Source organism: Trichomonas vaginalis, chromosome II (genome assembly GCF_026262505.1).
Source record: "Trichomonas vaginalis G3 chromosome II, whole genome shotgun sequence".
NCBI classification, from domain to species: Eukaryota; Parabasalia; order Trichomonadida; family Trichomonadidae; genus Trichomonas; species Trichomonas vaginalis.
The window spans coordinates 5,110,368-5,135,152 of NC_067204.1; the positions used below are offsets into that span (position 1 = coordinate 5,110,368).

Genomic DNA, 24,785 nt, shown 5'->3' on the forward strand with positions numbered 1-24,785 from the left:
ACATTTTAAGTCAGACTTACATTTCAAGTCAGACTTACTTTCGTCCGAAACTTACATTTCAAGTCAGACTTACTTTCGTCCGAGACTTAAATTTCAAGTCATACTTACTTTCTTCCAAGACTTACTTTCGTCCGAGACTTTCATTTCAAGTCATACTTACATTCGTCCGAGACTTACATTTCAAGTCAGACTTACTTTCGTCCGAGACTTACATTTCAAGTCATACTTACATTTCAAGTCAGACTTACTTTCGTCCGAAACTTACATTTCAAGTCAGACTTACTTTCGTCCGAGACTTAAATTTCAAGTCAGACTTACTTTCGTCCGAGACTTAAATTTCAAGTCAGACTTACTTTCGTCCGAGACTTACATTTTAAGTCATACTTACATTTCAAGTCAGACTTACTTTCGTCCGAAACTTACATTTCAAGTCATACTTACTTTCTTCCAAGACTTACTTTCGTCCGAGACTTACATTTCAAGTCATACTTACATTTCAAGTCATACTTACTTTCGTCCGAGACTTACATTTTAAGTCAGACTTACTTTCGTCCGAGACTTAAATTTCAAGTCAGACTTACTTTCGTCCGAGACTTAAATTTCAAGTCAGACTTACTTTCGTCCGAGACTTAAATTTCAAGTCAGACTTACTTTCGTCCGAGACTTAAATTTCAAGTCAGACTTACTTTCGTCCGAGACTTACATTTCAAGTCAGACTTACTTTCGTCCGAGACTTACATTTCAAGTCATACTTACATTAATATCAAACTTATATTAACCTACGACTTACTTTTATTCCCAGACATCTTGATCCACACTGACATTGAAAACTACTCATACATCTAAAGCCACTCAAACATAATCCAAAAAATGATAATGTAATGAAACTTTATAGAAAATTGAAAATTTCGGCAATTAAAAATAAAGTCGAACAGCATTGTAAATGCAACTGCAACATGGAAAATGTTTATAAACTATATGGTGTTCATATTCCATGTATTCATAACATCTTAGATGTAAAACCGGCCGATTTAGAAAAACCTAAAGCATTTCATATTGGAAAATTGGAATTCAATAGTTCGAAGAATATTCTAGTTTATGATGATGAAGACAATCCGATAGGAAAGGGTGATCGGAAAAATGAACAATGCAAAATTTCGGCTCGGAAAACATTTACAACCAAAGTTGAGAACGAAATTTACTTGTATGAAGAACAAGTAACTCCAGATATAGGAGTTAAAAGTCTTGTTCAACGCATTTTAAATCTTCCGTCAATTGACAAGGCAACAAGTTCATGTTTAATCTTGGGATGAACATCGATTATGATACAATTCAGGCAATTCATTATATATCATCATTAAGAAAAACACATCCAGAAGTGATAGATTTGGCATTAAGTAATGCATATCTTCCGGAAGAATCAGATGAATATCAGCAAAACAAAGACATGATTTCAAAAATTATCGAAGAAGTTTTTGATAATAAAGACAAGGAAAGAGATCCAGATTTTGTTGTAAGAAGGAAGAGGAAAAATGGTTTGTGAAAAAAATATTTATATGAATAAAATGTGTATGATTATTGTTTATAAAAATAGTTAATAAATATGAGAAACTATTTAATTATTTGTTATATAAAGATTCGATATACAGAACAGAATGAAAAAGGATAAAAAAATTAATCAGAAAGATGTAAAAGTTTGGGAGATATAAAAAATATTATAGAGATAAAATATTTCCTGAGAGATAAAAAAGTCAATGAAAGATGCAACAGTGTTAATGAGATGGCATAGTGTCTGAGAGATGCAAGAGTGTCTGAGAGATACAATAGTATCTAACAGAAGCAACAGTGTCTATGAGATGCAAGAGTGTCTGACAGATGCAACAGTGTCTGACAGATGCAACAGTGTCTATGAGATGCAACAGTGTCTGACAGATGCAACAGTGTCTATGAGATGCAACAGTGTCTGACAGATGCAACAGTGTCTATGAAATTTAACAGTGTCTATGAGATGCAACAGTGTCTATGAGATGCAACAGTGTCTGACAGATGCAACAGTGTCTATGAAATTTAACAGTGTCTATGAGATGCAACAGTGTCTATGAGATGCAACAGTGTCTATGAGATGCAACAGTGTCTATGAGATGCAACAGTGTCTGAAAGATGCAACAGTGTCTATGAAATTTAACAGTGTCTATGAGATGCATCAGTGTCTATGAAATTTAACAGTGTCTGAAAGATGCAACAGTGTCTATGAGATGCAACAGTGTCTGACAGATGCAACAGTGTCTATGAGATGCAACAGTGTCTGACAGATGCAACAGTGTCTATGAAATTTAACAGTGTCTATGAGATGCAACAGTGTCTATGAGATGCAACAGTGTCTGACAGATGCAACAGTGTCTATGAGATGCAACAGTGTCTATGAGATGCAACAGTGTCTATGAGATGCAACAGTGTCTATGAGATGCAACAGTGTCTATGAGATGCAACAGTGTCTATGAGATGCAACAGTGTCTATGAAATTTAACAGTGTCTGAAAGATGCAACAGTGTCTATGAGATGCAACAGTGTCTGACAGATGCAACAGTGTCTATGAGATGCAACAGTGTCTATGAGATGCAACAGTGTCTATGAGATGCATCAGTGTCTATGAAATTTAACAGTGTCTGAAAGATGCAACAGTGTCTATGAGATGCAACAGTGTCTGACAGATGCAACAGTGTCTATGAGATGCAACAGTGTCTATGAGATGCAACAGTGTCTATGAAATTTAACAGTGTCTGAAAGATGCAACAGTGTCTATGAGATGCAACAGTGTCTATGAGATGCAACAGTGTCTATGAGATGCAACAGTGTCTATGAGATGCAACAGTGTCTATGAAATTTAACAGTGTCTGAAAGATGCAACAGTGTCTATGAGATGCAACAGTGTCTATGAGTTGCAACAGTGTCTATGAGATGCAACAGTGTCTGAAAGATGCAACAGTGTCTGACAGATGCAACAGTGTCTATGAAATTTAACAGTGTCTGAAAGATGCAACAGTGTCTATGAGATGCAACAGTGTCTATGAGATGCAACAGTGTCTATGAGATGCAATATTATCTGTCACACATAACAATGTCTGACAGATATATCTTTCTATGATTCTAACCCTAATTACATTTTTCGTAAAAACCTATATTTAAGATTTGCAATTAACACCCTTTTTTCTCTTCCAATAATGCACAAAACCAAGATTTGACATCAGATTTAAAATCTCCATCAAGTCTGCTTTCCAAATCCGCTGTCAAAACTTGAATATCTCAATTAATTAATGATATTCAGATATTGCGAATAATCTTTAGGTAAAGAAGAAAATTTAGGTTGTAAAATCATATAAAAATGTAGTTAGAGAGCAAAAATTATGTTTGAGTGGATCTCCATGTCGTAGTGGATCTAGATGTTTGAGTGGCTTCAGATGTATGAGTGGTTTTCAATGTCAGTGTGGATCAAGATGTCTGGGAATAAAAGTAAGTCGTAGGTTAATATAAGTTTGATATTAATGTAAGTATGACTTAAAATGTAAGTCTCGGACGAAAGTAAGTCTGACTTGAAATTTAAGTCTCGGACGAAAGTAAGTCTGACTTGAAATGTAAGTATGACTTGAAATGTAAGTCTCGGACGAAAGTAAGTATGACTTGAAATGTAAGTTTCGGACGAAAGTAAGTCTGACTTGAAATGTAAGTATGACTTGAAATGTAAGTCTCGGACGAAAGTAAGTATGACTTGAAATGTAAGTCTGACTAGAAATTTAAGTCTCGGGAGAAAGTAAGTCTGACTTGAAATGTAAGTCTCGGACGAAAGTAAGTATGACTTGAAATGTAAGTCTCGGACGAAAGTAAGTATGACTTGAAATGTAAGTCTCGGACGAAAGTAAGTATGACTTGAAATGTAAGTCTCGGACGAAAGTAAGTCTGACTTGAAATGTAAGTCTCGGACGAAAGTAAGTATGACTTGAAATGTAAGTCTCGGACGAAAGTAAGTATGACTTGAAATGAAAGTCTCGGACGAAAGTAAGTCTTGGAAGAAAGTAAGTCTGACTTGAAATGTAAGTCTCGGACGAAAGTAAGTCTGACTTGAAATGTAAGTATGACTTGAAATTTAAGTCTCGGGAGAAAGTAAGTCTGACTTGAAATGTAAGTCTCGGGAGAAAGTAAGTCTGACTTGAAATGTAAGTCTCGGACGAAAGTAAGTATGACTTGAAATGTAAGTCTCGGACGAAAGTAAGTCTGACTTGAAATGTAAGTCTCGGACGAAAGTAAGTATGACTTGAAATGTAAGTCTCGGACGAAAGTAAGTATGACTTGAAATGAAAGTCTCGGACGAAAGTAAGTCTTGGAAGAAAGTAAGTATGACTTGAAATGTAAGTCTCGGACGAAAGTAAGTCTTGGAAGAAAGTAAGTCTGACTTGAAATGTAAGTCTCGGACGAAAGTAAGTCTGACTTGAAATGTAAGTCTCGGACGAAAGTAAGTCTGACTTGAAATGTAAGTTTCGGACGAAAGTAAGTCTGACTTGAAATGGAAGTCTGATTCTAAATGTAAGTTCTAGACTAAAGTAAGTCTGATTCTAAATATAAGTCTGATATTAAGATAAGTTTGTAACTAAAATTAAGTCTTATTCCAAAAGCAAATTTAATTGTATAATAAGTCTGGATCTAGAGTAAGCCTTAGTCTACAGCTATTCTGTGTCAAAAATAAGTCACGAACCATAGTAAGTTTCGGACTAGAGTATGTCTGTAATTCGAATCATTCATATTCTTCAATTATCCCGCCAAAAAAATTATCGTCTTTTTATCATACCATAGTTTTTATCAATCTCGTTCTACTAAAAAAACCTTTATATTGGTGATTTCTTTGTTAAACCCGTATTTTTTCATGTGAATCTTATTGTATAAACTCTAAAAGTTCAATTTCCGGTCGAAAAAACTTGAAAACAATTTGTATTCGACGAGTTAAAGAGCTCTATTTATTCTAAATTTTCCAAAAAAAATTAGATTTCGTTTTTTCGCTTCAAAAAATGTTGTTTTAAGTTTTAAAATTTGTAATTCAAAATTTTTTTAGAAAGATTTACGATTTTTAATACTAATGCGAATGAGTTTTATTTTACATACTCTTTGATAAATCATATTTTTGTCGAGATATAACTTTTTTTTAAAAAAAATTATATGCAAAGAGTGTTATAGAATTCTAGAAGGTATAGTGCATAATTTGAAGTATACTATCAAATAAAGAAATTTTACAGTTTTTTAGTTTTATTTAGATGTACGTTATTTTAGATGGCTTCGTCGAAAACAAAGCATGTCTGTTAAGTTTATTCTTAACATGGTAAATAAAATGGCAACGAAGCCCAGTGTACTGCGTCTTATGCCGTAGTTTTTGTTATCTTCATACTCAAATACAACAAATACAAATAGATTTATTACGAAAAAACGTATAAAACAAATGATATATTTATTTCTAGACAAGTTGACGAACATGTAGCGCAACTGTATCGCTTTAGAGAACAGTTCTTCCAACACCTACTCATTCAGTGAAAGATTTAAGAAGAACTCTTACTCGACCTTAACTACCTACGCTTTGCTTGAACAATTCCCAACGAGGTTACTATAAGGTTGCAAGTCTTGTCAAAATGTAGTATGCAATACGTTGGGGAAAAATAGATATATACGAACAAACTACTACAGTCTAGCAACTAGTCTTTAAGTGTAATGTATTTTTGCTACAAAGAGCTCATAACGAAGTCAAATTTTGCAATTTGATGTCAAAACTAGCTAGTTGTTGAATCAAATAGCGTTGTGACTTTGTATACATCACGATCTTGTGGTATCAGAGCTGTACTGCTGCAGACTAATTCAACTAAACATGAGCAAGATTGGGATTTCTATTCTCTGGGGTGCGAGGCTCGTCCAAAGTTCAAGCAGCTACAGTGTTTTGGATCACCTAAAGAATTTTGGGAATTCAGTTATCCGTTACTACTCTTAAATTAAAGTAGAGCACTACAGCGAATCAATCGTAATGCCTAGTCTCTCCAGTAACAAGCTGATCTGCTATATTAACTTTAAAGCCAAATCGATTCACATTGTTGCTGGTAAGTCTGATTGCTTCAGATAGAGAGCATGAATTGCTTCTTTATCATCTAATCCCCATCCCCCTTGTTCCCGATTGGATGACATGGACAATTCATCTTTCTCTAACGAAACAAAATGACACTTTTTTAGCGGCTTATTGACTCAGAAAAATTTGAGAGTTAACGAATAATTTTGGCGCCAAAAATAATTTCTCTTAATTTATTAAATTTAATATACGCACATCCATAAGTTATGCTATTTTTTCTATTTATTTTGTTCTAAAATTCTAAATATTTTTTTTTCATAACATAAAATATGATGTCTAGTCTCATTTACATAACAACATGCCTTAGAATAGGTTTTTTATTCTTTTTGTCACTTTAAATTAAGAATAAAAAGATAATTTAAATTGAATATTTGCGATTATTCTCACTAATGCTGCTTCCTCTTTTATTAGGTAGACAACAAAAAGTTAGCCTTGGACTCCCATATCAGATTTTTGATTGGTTGCGTATATAATGAGCTGGGATTGATAGACGAAAACCCAGTGAGAAAATTTTTGACGCCTTCAAAAGTCAAGATTTAAAAATTTTATTTCTTCGTTAATTGAGATATCCTCATTTATGAATATACTAACTAATTGTACAGTTGATATTAAAAGTCAAGATGTTTCAAATTTTCTCCTCAGATTGCCAAAATTTGTTTTAGATAATGATTTTTTAGATTTTTATCGTCCCATTCAATTATGTTCGCTGAGTTTTCTAAAATTCCATTTTACACACCCATACTGCTATTTCAATGATCTAAAATTTATGGGGTGTTTTCAAAAATTCAATGACAATTGAATTATCATTGACTTTAGGATGATTCATGTCAGCATCATTAAGGGTGCACCCGTATGTACGTTTATTTGAGAGGAGGAGGATTACTCTCTCAATTTTGAGGGATTCGTTAGTTTATTTTCTCGATGAATATGCAATAAAATTTGATTTTTACCTTATCAATATACTTCATATAATATACACATGTTCATGTAAAAACTTTTTTCCAAAATCCTCAGGAATTAAGGGATTTTTGAATTTTAAGAATTTTTTTCGAATTTTTTCGAAAAAAAATATTTTCAGAACAGCCTTAACGGCTAAGATTTAGGAACAATGTTGAGTATCAAAAAGAAAGGAGGTCTGATATAGACAACATATATCGTTGAAGGTTGAAAAAATCTCTAATATTTGAGCCCAAAATTGTTGTAAACGAAAACGATAAAAACGGCTTGACAGTAAAGTGACACTTTACATGGCAAAAAATAGAGCCTTACTTTTGAGATACTTGAGATTGAAACTGAATCTTATGAGGCGGTGATCTTGAATCACTACCTCATAAGGTTCAGTTTCATATAAAATTTGTTGCAATTTGTTATTCTTTTGCAATTATTTCTTATAAGATTTTACATCTTTTAGCGGGGAATGTTTATTATCATGTATATATTATAAATATCTACACGATAACGAACATTCCTCGCTAAATTGCTGAAAAACTTTGAGGAAATGTCGAACAATTTCCTCAAAGTTTCTCAGATTTATATAGATCACTAGAGTCCCCTAGGCACTGATTCTGGTTCAGTACCTAGGAGGCTCTAGTTCTCTAACGAACTGATAAAATGTTTTTAAATTTTTGGATATTGCTACCTGTGAAGCACTGACTTCAAGTCAGTACCTCACAGGTAGCAATTACATTGAAAGATGGGAGAAACTTTGTCCGAATGTTAAACTATTCGGACAAAGTTTCTCCCATTTGTAGTGGAGATGGAAGGCTTTGAGGTATATTATATTAATGTATACCCCAAAGCCTTCCATCTCCACTTGAAAGTTCCAAAACTTTGGGTTAATAGTTTGCAATTAACCCAAAGTTTTGGAACTTTCTAGAAGAATTGCAGGGTAAGAGGTACATATTCATACTATGTACCTCTTACCCTCCAATTCCTTCCTTAACATAAACAAATTTGGAGTTAATTGTTTGCAATTAACTCCGGGTTTGTTGACCTCCAAATGAAAATGAAAGGGTAAGAGGTATATAGTGACCCTATATGCCTCTTACCCTTTCATTCTCATTAATTATGGGAGAAACTTTGGCCGAATGTTAAATTATTCGACCAAAGTTTCTCCCATTTTTTGAAGGGATTGGAGGCTATGAGATACTGATGCAATGTCAGTACCTCATGGCCTCCAATTCCATCCTGAAACTGATCAAAGTGGACCTTACATGCATTTGAAATTTGCCATGTAAAGTCCACTTTTTGAGAGAGAGGATTTGACTGCGTCAAATCCTCTTTTTCGTTTACGAGAAAATTTCAAATTTTAATTTTTTGAAAAAAGAGGCCACCCGTATGTACGTTTATTTGAGAGGAGGAGGATTATATTTTTGAAAGGGTGAAACATTATGAATATGTTAATTATATAATAATATGTATTATTATAAAAAAGAAAAAATAAAGCACGTTAAAATTTTTCTTTCTTGATTTTTTACAAAATCTACTTAGAATTATGCAAAATATGACTAAATAATTATAAATTTCAAGTTAAATTTTAATTTTGATAAATAATTTAAATTTCAAAATATCAAGTTCAGTTCGACTATGTATGTAGTAATTCCTCAATAAAGTGCCAAAACCCTATTAAAATATATGAACATTTTCAACATTTTAATGTTTTTATTTAAAATTTGTTGGAATATGAGCTTCAAACAATTATTATGTAAATAAAAATAATTAAATATATGTATTTATTCGTATTACAACCGTAGTAAGTCGATTCTTCCTTCTTCTACTGAGTTTTGAATTTGATTTCGAATTGTAAAGAGATTCAAAGGGAAAATACTAGCGGAGAAAAACTACCTCCATGAAAGGGTCAGAATGGAGTCAAGTTGTATTTTTTGATATTTTTTGCTTTTCGAGCCTAAATAGGTAGCCAAGATAATGCCTAAAAATAAGGTTCTAAATTCTGAAGTTTACATGATCCTCTCGTGTGCACCCTTAAATTCAATTAGTTCACACCAGTATGGCTTCAATTGCAATTCCTCCTGGCCTCTTTCAACAACAAATGCCAATGTTCCCAGTACATAACCAACCTCAACATGAACAAATATCTGGACTACCACTTGAAATAGAGCAAAAAACTCAAAATTTAATTCTAATGACTGGTGATGCTGGACCAAGAAGATGGAGAAAGACAAAAACAGACTACTTAAAGAAATTAGAGACTGATAATGGCGATCTAAAAACACATGTCGTCGAATTACAACAGCAAATTAGTGGCTTACAAGCCCAAAATGAAATTTTACGTGATCAACTCAGATATTTCCAAAGCTGCTTATCACAAGCCGCTCCATTAGTGTTCCAGCCAAATCAAGAGCAAAAATAACGATCTCGATCTTTTTACTCATTTGTTCTCAGGAACATCATATATAGCTATATGTAATCTTGTTTGGTTATCACATGTTAGATAAAATAAAAAATATATAAAAATTATTCTTATCTAGACGTTTTTTATTTGCTTACATAGATATTTTCAAATCATCTTCCTTAAAAACAAGAGGAAAACATAACTATGATCATTTGTTCTTTTTGGTTTAAATTTGATCTCGGTTTTCCATGTCAAATCGAATAGATGATGCAAAAAATGATAAATAGTCTTAGCAAAGAAATTAATACTACATGATATATTTACTTACAAAGGTTGAAGTGGAGGAAGAACATTAAGATTTGACTTTCTTCCACCACGTGACGATTTTTGAGGCTTCCTAGACCCAATTTCATTGATATCAAATGATGTGAGATTATCATTTGAGAGAAATGTCTCAATTTCATGTTGAATGTTTTTAATTTTATTTTGGACATTAGAAATCTGGGGATTTCCGTTAGGAGATAAATATTTCATCATCAGATCAGTTTCTTTTTGTGAGACCTTGACAATTTGGTCAGCAAAAGTTAATTTTTTGGGAGGAGGTCGAATAATTTCTTTTTCTGCGATCTGAGAGAGATACTCTTCAACTTCTTTTTCATTATTTTCTATTAAAGCTTGCTGTTTTGCCTTTTCTTGGTCAATCTGACTGAGAATGCTCTTTTTCATGGCTTCATGCTTAGTAATAAGCTGTTCTTTCTTCTTAGCATAATCTTCCTTCAATTTGTCAAGTTGGTCTTCATTTTTCTGTGTAAAAACAGAAATTTTCAAATCCATTTCTCGAGTTTCGTTCAAAAACGGCGAATCTTTGACTCGATACTTACTTTTAAGACTGCTCTTCTTTGTATCAAGCTTTTCCTTGCGTCCTTTCAAGATTTGCATCAAAGATGTCATTTGTGAGTCATATTTTTTGTCAATTACAGCAATTGGAGATTCACTCATCTTTAGTTCTAATGCTAATTCAGTATCTACTATCTGAGATGTATTTTCTTCATGTTTTTTCATTAAAGATAATTCAGATATAAAAACTGCAGATTCTCCTGAGATTTGAGCAGTAATTAACTTTTGTAACATGATATCAAGTTGATCTCTCGACTTAAACTGCATAGAAGACAAAAAACTTTTTTCATCATTATTTATTTGTTGAATTAACTCACTCAAAACCTTCGAGGGGCCTCTATTCTGAACAAATGACTTCTTTGCTTCAAGCTGATCTTTTAGTTGTTTATCTAATGTACGAATTAATTTTTGATTTTCGTTCATAAAATTTTGGATTTCGTTATCCATTGATTTTAGCTCTTTCTGCATAGCGGATTTCTGTTGGTTATAATATTTGAGCTTCTGTTCTTCGGTTAATTCTTCTTCCTCTTCTTGTTCTTCTTCATTTAAATTTTCATTTTCATCTTCTTCAGGGATTGGCTGGGATTTGAGCTTTGCAATCACTTCTTCTCTATGTTGCTCTATTTCTTTGTCCTTCATTTGTTTGTCTTCGGCCAATTTTGACTTAGATATTAATAATTTGTGTTCAATCTCTTTGTTATGATTGTTCTTACGGTTTGTTTGCTCTGTCTTGCATTGCTTAAGCATTTTGTCAACCTGTAGATTGTTTTCTTTCTCCTTTTCCTGATAAATTTGTTCGTATTTTTCCTTTTTTCGGAAATTTTTTTCTTCTAAATCTTCATTTTCTTCTTCTTCCTCTTCTTCGTAATCAGAGTCTTTTTCTTCTGGCATGTTTATGGCATCGTCTATCAGTTTCTCCCTCATCTGGAGTGCTTTTTCCAAATCATTTTTGAAATTTTCAAATTTTTCCTCATTTTCATCTAAATCTACTGAAGAAACAGTTCTTGATTGAATTTTTGATAACTGATTAACATAATTTCCGAAAAATTCATTTGCTTTCTGGAGAAATGATTTTCGAAATTGAATAATATCATCAACAGCTTCATTTTCAGCATTACAAGCCGAAGAAAATGCTTGCTCGCGTTGAGTAAGGTTCCTTACGAACTGTTCATTCTCAGATTGAAGTGCAAAAGATTGAGTATTTAAATCTTGTTGTTTCTGATGGATTTTATTGTTAAAATCGTTTAACATTTCATTTCTTTGACGTTCAATTTCGGTCATTTCATCAGAAAATTGAATTTGATTGGTCTGATGAAGATCATCGAGTTTTGACTTCATTAAACGGAAATCTTTGTCTGTATTCAAGAATTCTATCGATAAATCTTTCTTAGGGAGTTGGTTTTGCAAGTCTTGCATTGTTTCTTGCAGTTTTTTGTAAAATGGAGAAAGAATTTTTTTCTTGTTTTGTAAATGCGATGCCATTATCTGCCTTATTGAGTTTACAGTATCAGAAACCTGAGAAAGCCGTTCTTTAAATTTTAATAACGTGTTTTTATATTTTTGCTTTTTTACGTCTTTTATCTTCTTCTTGTATACTCTTGCAATGGTTTTATGCTCATCTACCATATTCTTTATTCTGTTTTGGCTTTCGTTTTGTATTTGATCGCAATCATTCAATAATTTTCGTAATTTTGAGTTTAAACCATTCATTTGTTGAGAATTTTCCTTTGCTTGGCCAACATCATTTTGTAATTCTGTTAATGAGAGTTTATTTGCACTCTCAGTCAGTTTTCCTATGTATGGAACGATTTGTTGAATGATATCGATCTGATTTTTACATTCTGACTCTATCTCACGTACCTTTGCTGCTTTGGCGCTTTCTTCATTTTGAAATGATGTCTTCATCGCGAGAAATCTCTGTCCATAATAATCGGATGCCTCTTGGATGCATTTTTTTCGAAATTGAACAAGCTGTTTGTATATTCTCTTGTTACCATTTGTATATTTCTTTGTTATTGCTTCGCAATTCTGATCTTGACAAAGAAATAATTGTCTTTCTCCGGCATATCTGTCCAATCGCGCATCTGTAAGTAAAACTAAAACATGTCCAAGTTGTGATATCTTTTTACATGAGTTATGAGCGAAAGCAATTAATAGCTCTCGCTCATCATCATCCATATAAATTTTTTGCAAACTACGGTAGAAGAGGGAAAAGGTAAAAGTTGAACAAAATTAATGAATAAATCATGCTATATACTAATAAACAAGGGAAAAACATATTGGCAATTCTCAATAAATCCTATTTTTTTGAGAAGGATTTGAGATTTTTTTGAATTTTAATGATATTAAGACATTTTTGTATATGAATATTTTCAAACAACATTGAAATTAGAAATACTTATTAGTTAATAATCAAAATAAAACAACATTTTATTAAAATTCTAATATATTCTAACTTGAAACAAGCTCTATATTAACTTCGAACCAATGCATAGCCTGATCTGGAATAGAAAACAGCGCAGATGACATAAGCATTGTTAAACCGTTCATTCCGAAGTTATTAAACCTTAAGAAAACAGCAACATCTCTGTCGAACGATTTTCCAGACGAATTAACGAGTTTTCCGGTTTCAAAGCTCTGTTCTAAAACAGAAAAATCTGCATCTCCAATTCCGACCATAATTACTGAAATTGGCTCCATCTGACTTTGGTAAAGAAGGTCTATAAACTCTTCGAGGTCATCAGGAACATTTGCCAAGAGAATCAGAAAAACTAAATAATCTCCTGGATTCTTTGATCCTTTGACCCTGTTAATGGCCATCTGTGTTGAAGGAACAATCAGGACTGGTTTGTCAAAAACGATGCTCTCAAAAATATTCCAATAAGCATTTTGAAGAGCTTTGAGTCCTTGAAGGTCTTCGCTGCCGTCAAGTGTGAGTGGGAAATTCTGGGACATCACTCTATTATATTTTGCGGCGAATCCCCAAGCGTGGAATGGATGTCCGTCTGAATAAGGTTCAATTGCACCTCCAATTGCATTGATTGTAGCTTGGTAGGCGTTATCTTGGCCAAAAGTAGTGTAATGGAGGGATTTAGAGTCTCTTGCTGGTCTGTTTGTGCTTGCAAAATCAATTGCACAGGCAAAATTAAATCTGAGGCCTTTGCAAAGCTGTCCGTAGAATGTAAGACGCTCAATAAGTGTAGCTGCACGAACAATTAGATTTCCACACCTTGCAACTTTCGGATTATAAGGAGTTAATGTTAAAACTCGGTTTCTGAACTGAGAAACATCTTGTACACTCGCATCTGCATAGCCAATTGGAACAACAGGTCCGTCATCTGGATGGTCAACAACTTTGAACCTGATTTTCTTGGAATAATCATTATTACAAATTGATCTGCAAGGAATGGAGATTGGATCCCACTGACCGGCATCTTGACGTTTAATGACTTCTGTGGAGCGAACAGACTTCCAATGAGAAGAATCTGAGTCTTGTTTGCAAATATGTAGTTCAGGATAGTTCTTCATAAGCCAATGATCTTTTGGCATATTGTAAAATGCAACAATCATAGACAAAACACCTCTTCCTGTTGATTCTTGGCTGACTTGAATCGTAACTTCAGCTGCAGCTCCGCTGAGTGTGACAGCAACACCATTGCTCACTAAAACACGTCCCAATGGTATGCGTGCTTCACCAAATTTAGTATATTCTTCAATTGGCTTGATTGTTGGAGTCATTTCGAGTAAAATCACTCTTAGAATTTGGGGAGTACTTAATTTAGGAATTATTTGCATTTTAGTTGTGAATACAGGCTTTTTTGTGCTCCAAGCACTCTCTGTAATAAAATAATTTGGATCATCATTGATATAAATTGCGCAAGCACATCCAGTAGTCTGTCTAACATTCCCGCGAGTGAATATATGCGCACTTAATGAAAGTTGGACAACTTCGTCGTCATCCTTGAAATAACGGGAAAAAGACATTGTCACTTTTATTGTCACTTTTGGAATATGAACTAAACATGAGAAATTAAATTTTTCAAAGTACCTTTATATACGATCCTTGATATATATTCATAGCATCAAGTGATTTGAAGTGATTGGCTAAAAAATCTTGTCTCATCAATTGAAAACTTCGCTCATATTTATGAATATCGATCAAATCAATCATGAAACCGGAATTACTGCACATAGAACAATAAAATTTAAGGCTGTTTAAAAATTTAATTATGATTTTCAAAAAATTTAAGATTGTCACTTTTACTATTCACAAAATTTCGGAAAATGTTCAATTGATTTTTAAAATTGTATTAAATTGTTTATGCGGCTTCAAAAACAGCAGATTTTCTATATGTTTCGGAAAATTTATGACTTTTCATTACTTCTCAAAAATTGAAATGAAAGAAAAAAATCATAAATGCCAAAGAAAGCTCAACGAGTTATCTTTCCAAATTATGATGAGTTAATGGAACTCTGCAAAGACAACTGTTCCATTTACAATGCCTTGTATACTCTTAGGACAAATGATGAAGATGCAGTAAACAAAGTATACGAAATGATCAAAGAGAAGATGTATTCACCAAACCAAATCATTAAACATCTTAACTACTTGTCAACGTTCAATCTTCGTTATATCAAGTCTTACTATAACATTTTCAAGAAATTGTACAACGAGTATCATCCAAGGCAAGCAAGAGAACTCATCCCGATTCTTGATTACTTTTACTACAAAGAATATGGTGTTGTTTTAGTCGAAAATCATAAAAATCTTTTTGACAGCTTCAAAGATGTCACATTTGATGTTCATGAAGAGTCATCTATTTACAGAGCAATCATTGAAGACAATAAGAAGAATTTCATAATCTATTCGCAAAAGGATTCATTTGATCCAGAGCAGAGATTGAAGAGTTTATTATATCCTGCTTCACAAGAAGGATATACATTCACCGAATTGTGCTGTTTTCATGGTTCAGTTAATATTTTCAAGTACCTTATTTCAGAGTTCGAAACCAAGATCACTCCTACGTGCCTTCATTTCTCATTCTTGAGTGGCAATCCAGAAATCATGAGTGAGTGCCTGAAATTTCAAGTTCCAGATAAAGAATGCATGAAGTATGCAATCATTTCACACAACATTGACTTCGTTGCATTCTTGTATAATGAACACAAGATAGGAATCGATCTCGCCTCATGCTGCAAGTATTGCAATGTGCAAGCATTCCTAATGCATTACGCTTTGGAAAATGATACTGATGAATGCTTTGTCTATTCCCCATCATTTATGAGTCTTCCTCTGTGCGAGTATTTCATAAAGAAAGTCGGAAATATCAACAAGAAGGGCAAAAGCGACTGTGGAGCTCTCAATATCGCATCTGCTAATAACTTCATAGAAGTTGTTGAGATTCTACTAAAAAAGGGAGCATTCACCAATGTGAAAGATAGTAATGGAAATGGTCCCCTCCACAATGCAGCTCTGAATAATTGCAAGGAGTGCGCAGAAATTCTTCTTTCGCATGGAATGAAACCTAGTGTCAAGCGAGAGAAAGGAGAGACTCCACTCCATGTTGCAGCATTGTTCAATTGCAGAGATACAGCAAAAGTCCTCCTTGAACACGGTTCAGATATTGAAGCACTAGACAAAAATGGCCATAACGCACTCTTCTATGCAATCAATAATGGTGCGAATGAAACAGCAGAGCTCCTACTCATGCATGGTGCAAATATGAATATTAAATTTGAATCAGGAAAATGTGCAATTCATCAGGCAGCACTAAAGAATATGATTAAGATAATTGAACTCATGCTATCAAAAGGAGTAAATATCGATGCAAAAGATGAAGATGAACTAACCGCTTTTCATTACGCAACAATTTATCGCAGAATAAATACACTAATGTTTCTTGCTTCTCACGGTGCAGACATCAATGCAAGAGATAATGAAGACAAAACCGCTCTTCACTATGCCGCAATGAAGAATAATATTGAAGAAGCTGAGTACCTCATCCATTTGGGATTAGATGTAAATGCAGTCGATTATTTAAATAAAACGCCTCTTCTTTATGCAGTAGAAAATGGCAACACAGAAATTGCAGAGTTGCTGATTGCAATTGTTTCAGACACCAATGCAGATAAAAACACAATGACTGAGCTTCTTTATAATGCAACCATTAATGACCACACAGATATTGCAAAACTTACTGTTTCAAATGGCGCAGACGTTAATCATAAGTTCTTTGGTTACAAGAAAACAGCGCTTCATATTGCCTGTGAAATAAATAACATAGAATTAGCAGAATTTCTCATTTGGCGCGGTGCTGATATCAACGCGAAAGATGAAAGGGGATGTTCTCCCATTTGGTATACAATCAGATCGGCTGATTATCAAAAAAGAATTGAATTAGTCGAATTTCTCATATCTCATGGTGCAGATATCAATACAAAAGATAAACATGGATTGAGTCTGATTATTGATGCAGCAAGTTCGTTTGATTCAGAACTTGTTAAATGCCTCATTTCACATGGGGCAGATATCAAAGCAGTTGATTCTCATAACAAAACAGCACTTTATCATTCTGCTTCTTTCAAATTTTATAATGATAGTTCAGAGTTTCTTATTTCGCATGGTATAGATATCAACGCAAAAGATGACATGGGGAAAACTGCTCTCCACCTTGCTGCAGAAAGTCAAAACATCGAACTAGCCATTATGCTTATTTCTCATGGTGCAGACCCATACATAAAGAATATGTTTGGGGATACACCTCTAGATATTGCTACAAAAAAGCGCAATCAAAAATTGATAGATGCATTGATTACCCCAAAAGAAGAACAATAAATTCAAAGATTATTTATGAAACAACACCCTAATATCATCCAAATTCTATTTTAATTTTCAATTTTTTATTATAAATTTTTTTATTATTTTATGAATTTTCAAATGATTATTTTTTCCAAATTATTGAACATATAAAAATTTAATCGTAGCCATCAAACATTTTCAAAATATAAAAATTGAGAAATTGAATAGGATAATAATTTGATTTATCATTCGTTGATAGAATATTTCCACATGTCGTTGCTGCCGATTGCTTCAACAGAAATTTATTCTCTCAATATATATGAATGAATCACAAGGAAATATTTATTATCTATCCTTAGTTGTGATCGTTGAGGATTTCTTATAAAAATCAAGATTTAGAAATAATTAAACAATTAAAATGAGCAAATATGATAGATGAAAGGAAGTATGGAAACTTTAAGTTATTTTATGCTTTATTTTAGATCACACAGCTCCATTTTTGATAAGGAGATTTCTCATTCTTTCAGATTTGGCTTGCTGAAGAGCAGTTTCATTCCAAACATTCTTTGCATTGATATCTATACCTTTTAATGTAAGAAGATACTGAACGACTTCATAATGATCATATTTTACTGCTATCATTAATGTTGTCCAATTGTCAACATTTGGAGAATTTGGATCTATATTTGGCTGCGATGCAAAGAACTTAACAGCTTCTAGATTGCCTTCTCTACAGAATATATACAAAGCATTTCGTTTTGAATCACCTAAGAATGAAGGATCATCTCCACATTGAACTAGCATTTTTGCAAGATTTAAATTATTTTTAGAAGCTGCTTTTGTTAAAATTTTATTGCCATCATAGTCTTGGATATCATTATACCCATATTCTATAGCTTTCTTCATCGTTTCTAAGTCATTCTCATTACTGCATTGATCAAGTATTCCATAGATTTTTCTGAAATTATCTTTCTTTTTTTCGATTTTTATCAGTTCTTCTAAAATTTCATTTTTCTTTTCTTCGAACTCTTCTTTCTGATCTTGTACTTCTTCTACAGATTGTGGTTCTTCTTTTACTTGTTCTGGTTCTGGAATGTTAAGTATGTATCTCATGTATTTTGAAAGATTTGAAAAGAATTTGTTGTTCAAAATATTTGATATCGAGAAAAGGAATTCAATAACACGAATTGGTTCATTATCTAGATCTATAGTAACTTGTTCAAGTATATAGTAGATATTTATCTTGTCATACTGCAATTTTGATACATTTTGAAGCAAATTTAAAAATTGATTTAGGTTTAAAGTTGAATTATTCAAGTATTTAACAAGGTCATTGATCTGAACTTTATTTAAAAACGAATTGTCATTAATGAATTTATCTGGATCTTGAGAGAATTTACTTGAAACTCCACTTTTCATTTTATGAAAAAGTGACAAAATATCAACATTCAATCAAAACGCAATATCATCATCAATATTATTGAAATATCTACTGGTATTTAATAAAACAAAGTCAATTCTATAATGAATATTCGAGTAAAGCACAAAATTTACTAGATTTTGAATGTTTAATACTAACTTTTGAATTTAAGTGTTTGGCATTAAGGGTTTTTAAATATGCTTATAAAAGCAGACAAACATCATTTACACGAACATTGTTATGACGGTTTAAGCCTCCATGTATTACATTCACACAGAAAATTGAGAGAATATGACTGAAAAAAATTAGGTTGAAGGCAGAAATTGAAATACTTATAGTGAAATAAGGTCATATACGCTTAATTTTGGGATAATCATTTGCAAATGAAAGCTTAATATTACATATATTGTATTTTTACTGAAATAATTTATTCATTTTCAAATAATTATCTCAAAATGCTTGAGTTTCAATGCAATATCATGACTTTGAAAATGAAAGCTTATTATTAGATTTATGACAATTTTATTGAAATAAAAAATAATTTTTCATTAAAATCTAAAAAATATAACTCTTTATTTCCAGAAATCAATCTTATTTTGATAGTGCTTATATGCAATATATAGTATCAAAATTAAAAATAATATAATTATATAGTAGTTTGTAGAGAAGTCGAAATCGTCATCCAAGCCAACAGCGAATATATCATAGCCCTGAGCGAAACAAATATCCTTCTTTGAAGCGATTTTCTCAGCACCAACGTACAAACTTGTAATTGTGAGAGATTGTGGCTCCAAAGGATCCTGTTTTGGAATGGAATACTCAGGGTGCATGAATGTCTGGAAGAATCCGGGCATTTGATGTGGGGCTGGCTGATATCTGATTTCTTCTGACCTGATCTTTTCGATTCTACCTGTCTTGTAGAGGATATAATCATCTGTGGCGTCAATGGCAACTTGAGGTGTGTTGAAAATGAAATTTTTCGAATTGTTCTTGGAGAATGAAATCAAATGTGGTTTTTCTCTAAGATTGTTCATATATGTGGAGATGTGGAATGACTCCTTGGTTTGGAAACAATGTCCAAATAATCTTTCTGTCTCAAAGTTCGTGATGATTTTGCCATGTTCGTCAATAATCAGGACTTGAGTGCTCTTTGGACACTGTGAGACGGAGAGGATGGATGGGGTTGGGCCCTGGTGTACTTGTGTGCAGACAATTTGGCAGTTTGGAGGTGGAATAATTGTTTTATTTCCAAAATGAAGGATATTGTTGGACAAATCTGCGGTTTTGACTCGTTTTGTGAATGGAACTAACTTCATATCTTCGAAAATGAAGAATCCTTCTGTTGTTTCGATCAAAAATTTATCTTCATCGTATGGCTGAACGGATTTAGTGACTGCTGGTATTGTAGAGTGGACCTTTCCATCAAATGAGTTAAGGATGATGATATGTGTTGCGTTTGTAAAGAGAATTTGATGCTTATTGACGAAATTGTGTAATTTAGCACCGTATAATGGGGTTTCTCTTGTCCAAAGAAGTGTGCCGTTCTCAGCATAGTATTCTAATGCTGTTGGCTGGTACTTAAGATGAGGAGCCTTTGGAATAAATGGTTTTGCAACTTCATCTAAAAGGAGGCCAGTTTCAGTAGCATATGTTTTAGTTCCGTATGTAATTTTAGATCCATCTGCATTGAATCTGATATCGCCTTCTTCAACGCCAGATTCAATGGACCAAATTTTGCCGGAAACATTATAGAGAGCTATTTCATTCTGTCCTTTGAGTACAATCGTTGTGTTATATATATGTGCTGAAGAAACTTTTGAAACGTTGTGTAGGATTTGATTACTGATATGTCCTGTTTCGTTCTTAACAATGTAGATATATTGCTCGGAAACAGCTACTATATGCTTATTCTTAGTAATATATGTAATTCCTGGGATTTTTAATCTGAATGTTAAAAGCTTAACATTTTTATCTTCCCACCATGCAAGATATTGGTCTTTTGTATATAAAAGCAAGCCACCATCACTCTCCTCAGCAAGTTTTGGCTCGCCAATATGAAAAGTCGAGAGTTTTGATAGTGAATGAGCTAAGAACAAAGATATCATTGAAAAGTGACAAGATATTCTTGTACTATGACCTTTTTTTTACAATTTTTATAGAGCAATACGCGTTTTTTAAATGTATTTATCAATTATATGAATCATGTAATAGTAAATGATTATATTATGGATATAATTTACACTCATTCTACAATAGATTTTCAATTTTGAGTTTGAATTTCGATTTTTAAGGGAATCGGAGTGACACACGAAACAAACAATTCACACATTTCAGTATACGCATACAGTTATTTAATGAATTTAAAAAATTTAAGTTAAGATTTTTATTATAAGGAAAATCTGCTTTTCAAATTTTGAAATGTCCATTAAAAACCAATAAGCTCCTTAAAGGTTCAAGAGATGGCTTGTAGTTCTAAAAAAATATACAAAAAAATCAAAAACAGGTCATACAAAGACATATGTAATACCAAACTGAGTTTAATTAGAGGTATTCATGCATTTAATATGCATATGAGTAATAGATAGAATCCATATTTTGATTATATATTCTTTATGAATTTTTCATATGATTTTAATATTTTAACGTTTAAAATCTGAATGAGTAGCTTGAATCTATGAAAAAGTTATGATAATAATACTTAAGGATATATTACAAGAAATTTGTAATTTTATAATCAGAGCCGAATTATCTACTGTTGAGATAAAACATATATTGATATGACTACTTCTTTCTATTTCATGACTTACGTTTCAAACTACTCTTACACTGTGATTTTGATATGATGGCGTTCTTTATATTCAATTGATTGTTGTCACTTTTATCGGCAGAATTGGCTGTCTCACTTTTGTGGACAAAATGCAAAAACCTATGAATTTTCCTATTTTAATTTGATATTCATAATATATAAGTATTTGTAATGCATATTCTATCTTCTAATTAGTAAAATTACATTGCCCGCCAAAATCAAAAATTTTCTATTGAAAAAATAGCGCCAAGTCCAAAAGTATCATTTTCTCATTGAAGACCGCAGCTGGAGTCAATGCCGATTATCCACTTGCTGGGATGCTACACAGCCTTTGATCTGGCCAATCATAGTGCTGTTCCATCCACATCAGCAAGTGATTTCGGCATCAGATCTCCACTTGGTCTTCCATGAGAGTTCTGCAAGCCAGGAGTGCAATATCTATACAGCCTTGCTGCTAGGATATAGTAGCCAGGCTGCGTAGATATTGCGCTCCTATGGATATTAGTTATATATTATCCGCATGGGCTCATACTGCCATCCTCTGGTTCCCGAAGGGCCAAGGATTATGTAATTACTCGAATTGGGCAAGGTTCTTCCGAGATCTCTCATTCAAGGAGATATCTCGGAAGAATTTTGCCCAATTCGAGTAATTACATAATCCTTGGCCCTTCGGGAACCAGAGGATGGCAGTATGAGCCCATGCGGATAATAACGTATAACTAATATCCATAGGAGCGCAATATCTACGCAGCCTGGCTACTATATCCTAGCAGCAAGGCTGTATAGATATTGCACTCCTGGCTTGCAGAACTCTCATGGAAGACCAAGTGGAGATCTGATGCCGAAATCACTTGCTGATGTGGATGGAACAGCACTATGATTGGCCAGATCAAAGGCTGTGTAGCATCCCAGCAAGTGGATAATCGGCATTGACTCCAGCTGCGGTCTTCAATGAGAAAATGATACTTTTGGACTTGGCGCTATTTTTTCAATAGAAAATTTTTGATTTTGGCGGGCAATGTAATTTTACTAATTAGAAGATAGAATATGCATTACAAATACTTATATATTATGAATATCAAATTAAAATAGGAAAATTCATAGGTTTTTGCATTTTGTCCACAAAAGTGAGATACTGGCAGAATTTCCAAAAATTACTTTGTTAAAATGTACACACTACATAGATGATAATTAAATTCATATTTGACACCGATAACTTTGAATTGGAGAATCGCCATGCTTCATTTCAAAGTTGATGTCTGAGCAAGACAAGCGTAAGGCACCACAAATCCCAGAGGGCTACACCCTTGATGCCGAAGGTGTTTACCATGATGCTGAAGGAAACGTTGTTTCTAAGAGCCAAATCAAGACAATCCTCAAACTCCAAGCTAAGGCTGCTCGTAACGCCAACAAGCCAGCTCCAGCTGCTAAGAAGGCTGCCGCTACAAACCCAGAGTACGAAGGACTTTCTGAAGAAGAAATCGAGAAGCGCGAAGCTGCTCACTACCACGATCGCCGCCTTGCTGAAGTTACAAAGCAAGTTGAGGCTCACCGTAAGGATCTCTCACTCCCATCCCCATACCCACACAAATTCAACGTCTCACACACATTCAAGCAGTTCTACGCCCAGTTCGAGCATCTTAAGGCCGGCGAAGAACTCCCAGACGTCAAGGTTTCCGTTGCTAGCCGTATCGCTCAACTCCGTGCTCACGGCAACCTTTACTTCTTCGAGATGTACGAATCCACATTCAAGCTCCAGCTTATGTGCCGTTCCCAGTCCTACTACGATGGCGCCAAGTTCAAGGAGGAAGTCAGCAGCTTCCATCTTGGCGATATCGTTGGTGCTGAAGGTTTCCCAGCCAGATCCAAGACAGGCGAGCTTTCTGTTGTTGTCACAAAGCTTGTTCTTCTTGCTCCATGCCTCTTCCAGATGCCAAAGCACAAACTCGAAGATCTCGAAGTCCGCTACCGCCAGAGATTCTTCGATCTCATCGTTAACCGTGAGAACCGCCAGATCTTCGAGACACGCTGCAAGGTTGTCAAGATGATCCGTGGCTTCCTTGATGATCTCGATTTCACAGAAGTTGAGACACCAATCATGTGGAAGACCGCCGGTGGTGCCACAGCCAAGCCATTCATCACACACCACAATGCTCTCGACATTGACCTCTGGCTCCGTGTCGCCCCAGAGCTCTTCCTTAAGATGCTCGTTGTTGGTGGCATGAACAGAGTTTACGAACTCGGCAAGCAATTCAGAAACGAAGGTATCGATCTTACACACAACCCAGAGTTCACATCCTGCGAATTCTACATGGCCTACGCCGATTACAACGATCTTATGGATCTTACAGAGAAACTCTACCAGAAGATCGTCATGGAAGTCAAGGGAACCCTCAAGTTCTCCATCAACGTCCAGAAGGAAGACGGCACAATCGGCCAACAGGAGATCGATTTCTCATCTCCATGGCAGAGAATCGACATGATCGAAGAACTCGAGAAGCAGATCAACTTCAAGTTCCCACCACTCGAAGATACAGATGAAGTCAGAGAGCTTTTAGAGAAGAAGTGCAAGGAACTCGATGTCGATGTTCCACCACCAATGACAGTCGCAAGAATGTTAGACAAGATGGTCGGAAAGTTCGTCGAACCACTCTGCGTCAACCCAACATTCATGTGCAACCACCCACAGGTCATGTCACCACTCGCTAAGTGGCACCGCACAAAACCAGGAATTGTCGAGAGATTCGAAGTCTTCATCAACGGTCTCGAGTATGCTAACGCTTACACAGAACTCAACTGCCCAATGGTACAGCGCGAGCTCTTCCTCGACCAGCTCAAGGCTAAGGCTGCTAAGGATGATGAGGCTATGCCATACGATGATACATTCTGCACAGCTCTCGAGTACGCTCTTCCACCAACTGCTGGTTGGGGCTGCGGCGTCGACAGACTCGTAATGCTCCTCACAAACCAGGTCTCAATCCGTGAGGTTCTCCTCTTCCCACTCATGAAGCCAGCTGCAGGTGAAACAGTCCTCGTCGAGAATGAACAACAGCAGGCTCCAGCTACTAACTAATTTTTTTTATAAAAATAAAACAAACAAATGAGCGTCATATTCTAATTTTTTAATATTTTTTTTAACAGAGTTTAAGGGTGCGCCCGGGAGGATCATGTAAACTTCAGAATTCAGAACCTTAATTTTTAAGCAATTACTTGGTACCTAAATAGGTAGTAAAACTCTAAAAATATCAAAAAGTACAACTTGGCTCCATAATAATCCTGTCATGGTGGCAGTTTGTATTCCCTAGTATTTTCCTCTTGAATCTCTTTTTCTGTCGAAATTAAATTCAAATCTCAGAA

The 24,785-nt window shown here is 34.2% G+C and overlaps 7 protein-coding genes across 7 annotated transcripts, besides 3 other annotated features; 3 read left to right on the forward strand and 4 right to left on the reverse strand.

Moving 5' to 3' along the window:
• Nucleotides 1–7,350: 7,350 nt before the first annotated feature.
• Nucleotides 7,351–8,450: a mobile genetic element.
• Nucleotides 8,451–8,484: 34 nt separating this feature from the next.
• Nucleotides 8,485–9,135: a mobile genetic element.
• A 15-nt stretch (nt 9,136–9,150) lies between these two features.
• On the forward strand, nt 9,151–9,628 carry TVAGG3_0488840 (uncharacterized protein; the record flags this gene model as incomplete). The annotated part of the gene is made up of 1 exon (XM_001309188.1): nt 9,162–9,524. One exon carries the CDS (start codon nt 9,162–9,164, stop codon nt 9,522–9,524), a length of 363 nt encoding a protein of 120 aa, XP_001309189.1.
• Nucleotides 9,629–9,800: 172 nt separating this feature from the next.
• TVAGG3_0488850 (uncharacterized protein) lies at nt 9,801–12,589 on the reverse strand (the record flags this gene model as incomplete). The annotated part of the gene is made up of 1 exon (XM_001309187.1): nt 9,831–12,581. The coding sequence occupies one exon, from the start codon at nt 12,579–12,581 to the stop codon at nt 9,831–9,833; it is 2,751 nt and encodes a 916-aa protein (XP_001309188.1).
• A 265-nt stretch (nt 12,590–12,854) lies between these two features.
• On the reverse strand, nt 12,855–14,399 carry TVAGG3_0488860 (negative regulation of response to water deprivation; the record flags this gene model as incomplete). The annotated part of the gene is made up of 1 exon (XM_001309186.1): nt 12,855–14,387. The coding sequence occupies one exon, from the start codon at nt 14,385–14,387 to the stop codon at nt 12,855–12,857; it is 1,533 nt and encodes a 510-aa protein (XP_001309187.1).
• A 421-nt stretch (nt 14,400–14,820) lies between these two features.
• On the forward strand, nt 14,821–17,238 carry TVAGG3_0488870 (ankyrin repeat and SOCS box-containing protein 4 family; the record flags this gene model as incomplete). Its single annotated transcript, XM_001309185.1, has 1 exon — nt 14,821–17,238. The coding sequence occupies one exon, from the start codon at nt 14,821–14,823 to the stop codon at nt 17,236–17,238; it is 2,418 nt and encodes an 805-aa protein (XP_001309186.1).
• Nucleotides 17,239–17,685: 447 nt separating this feature from the next.
• TVAGG3_0488880 (proteasome regulatory particle assembly) lies at nt 17,686–18,621 on the reverse strand (the record flags this gene model as incomplete). Its single annotated transcript, XM_001309184.1, has 1 exon — nt 17,686–18,621. One exon carries the CDS (start codon nt 18,619–18,621, stop codon nt 17,686–17,688), a length of 936 nt encoding a protein of 311 aa, XP_001309185.1.
• A 571-nt stretch (nt 18,622–19,192) lies between these two features.
• TVAGG3_0488890 (uncharacterized protein) lies at nt 19,193–20,727 on the reverse strand (the record flags this gene model as incomplete). Its single annotated transcript, XM_001309183.1, has 1 exon — nt 19,195–20,727. The coding sequence occupies one exon, from the start codon at nt 20,725–20,727 to the stop codon at nt 19,195–19,197; it is 1,533 nt and encodes a 510-aa protein (XP_001309184.1).
• Nucleotides 20,728–22,656: 1,929 nt separating this feature from the next.
• On the forward strand, nt 22,657–24,538 carry TVAGG3_0488900 (lysyl-tRNA aminoacylation; the record flags this gene model as incomplete). Its single annotated transcript, XM_001309182.2, has 1 exon — nt 23,740–24,501. The coding sequence occupies one exon, from the start codon at nt 23,740–23,742 to the stop codon at nt 24,499–24,501; it is 762 nt and encodes a 253-aa protein (XP_001309183.1).
• Nucleotides 24,539–24,577: 39 nt separating this feature from the next.
• Nucleotides 24,578–24,785: part of a mobile genetic element that runs on past the window's edge.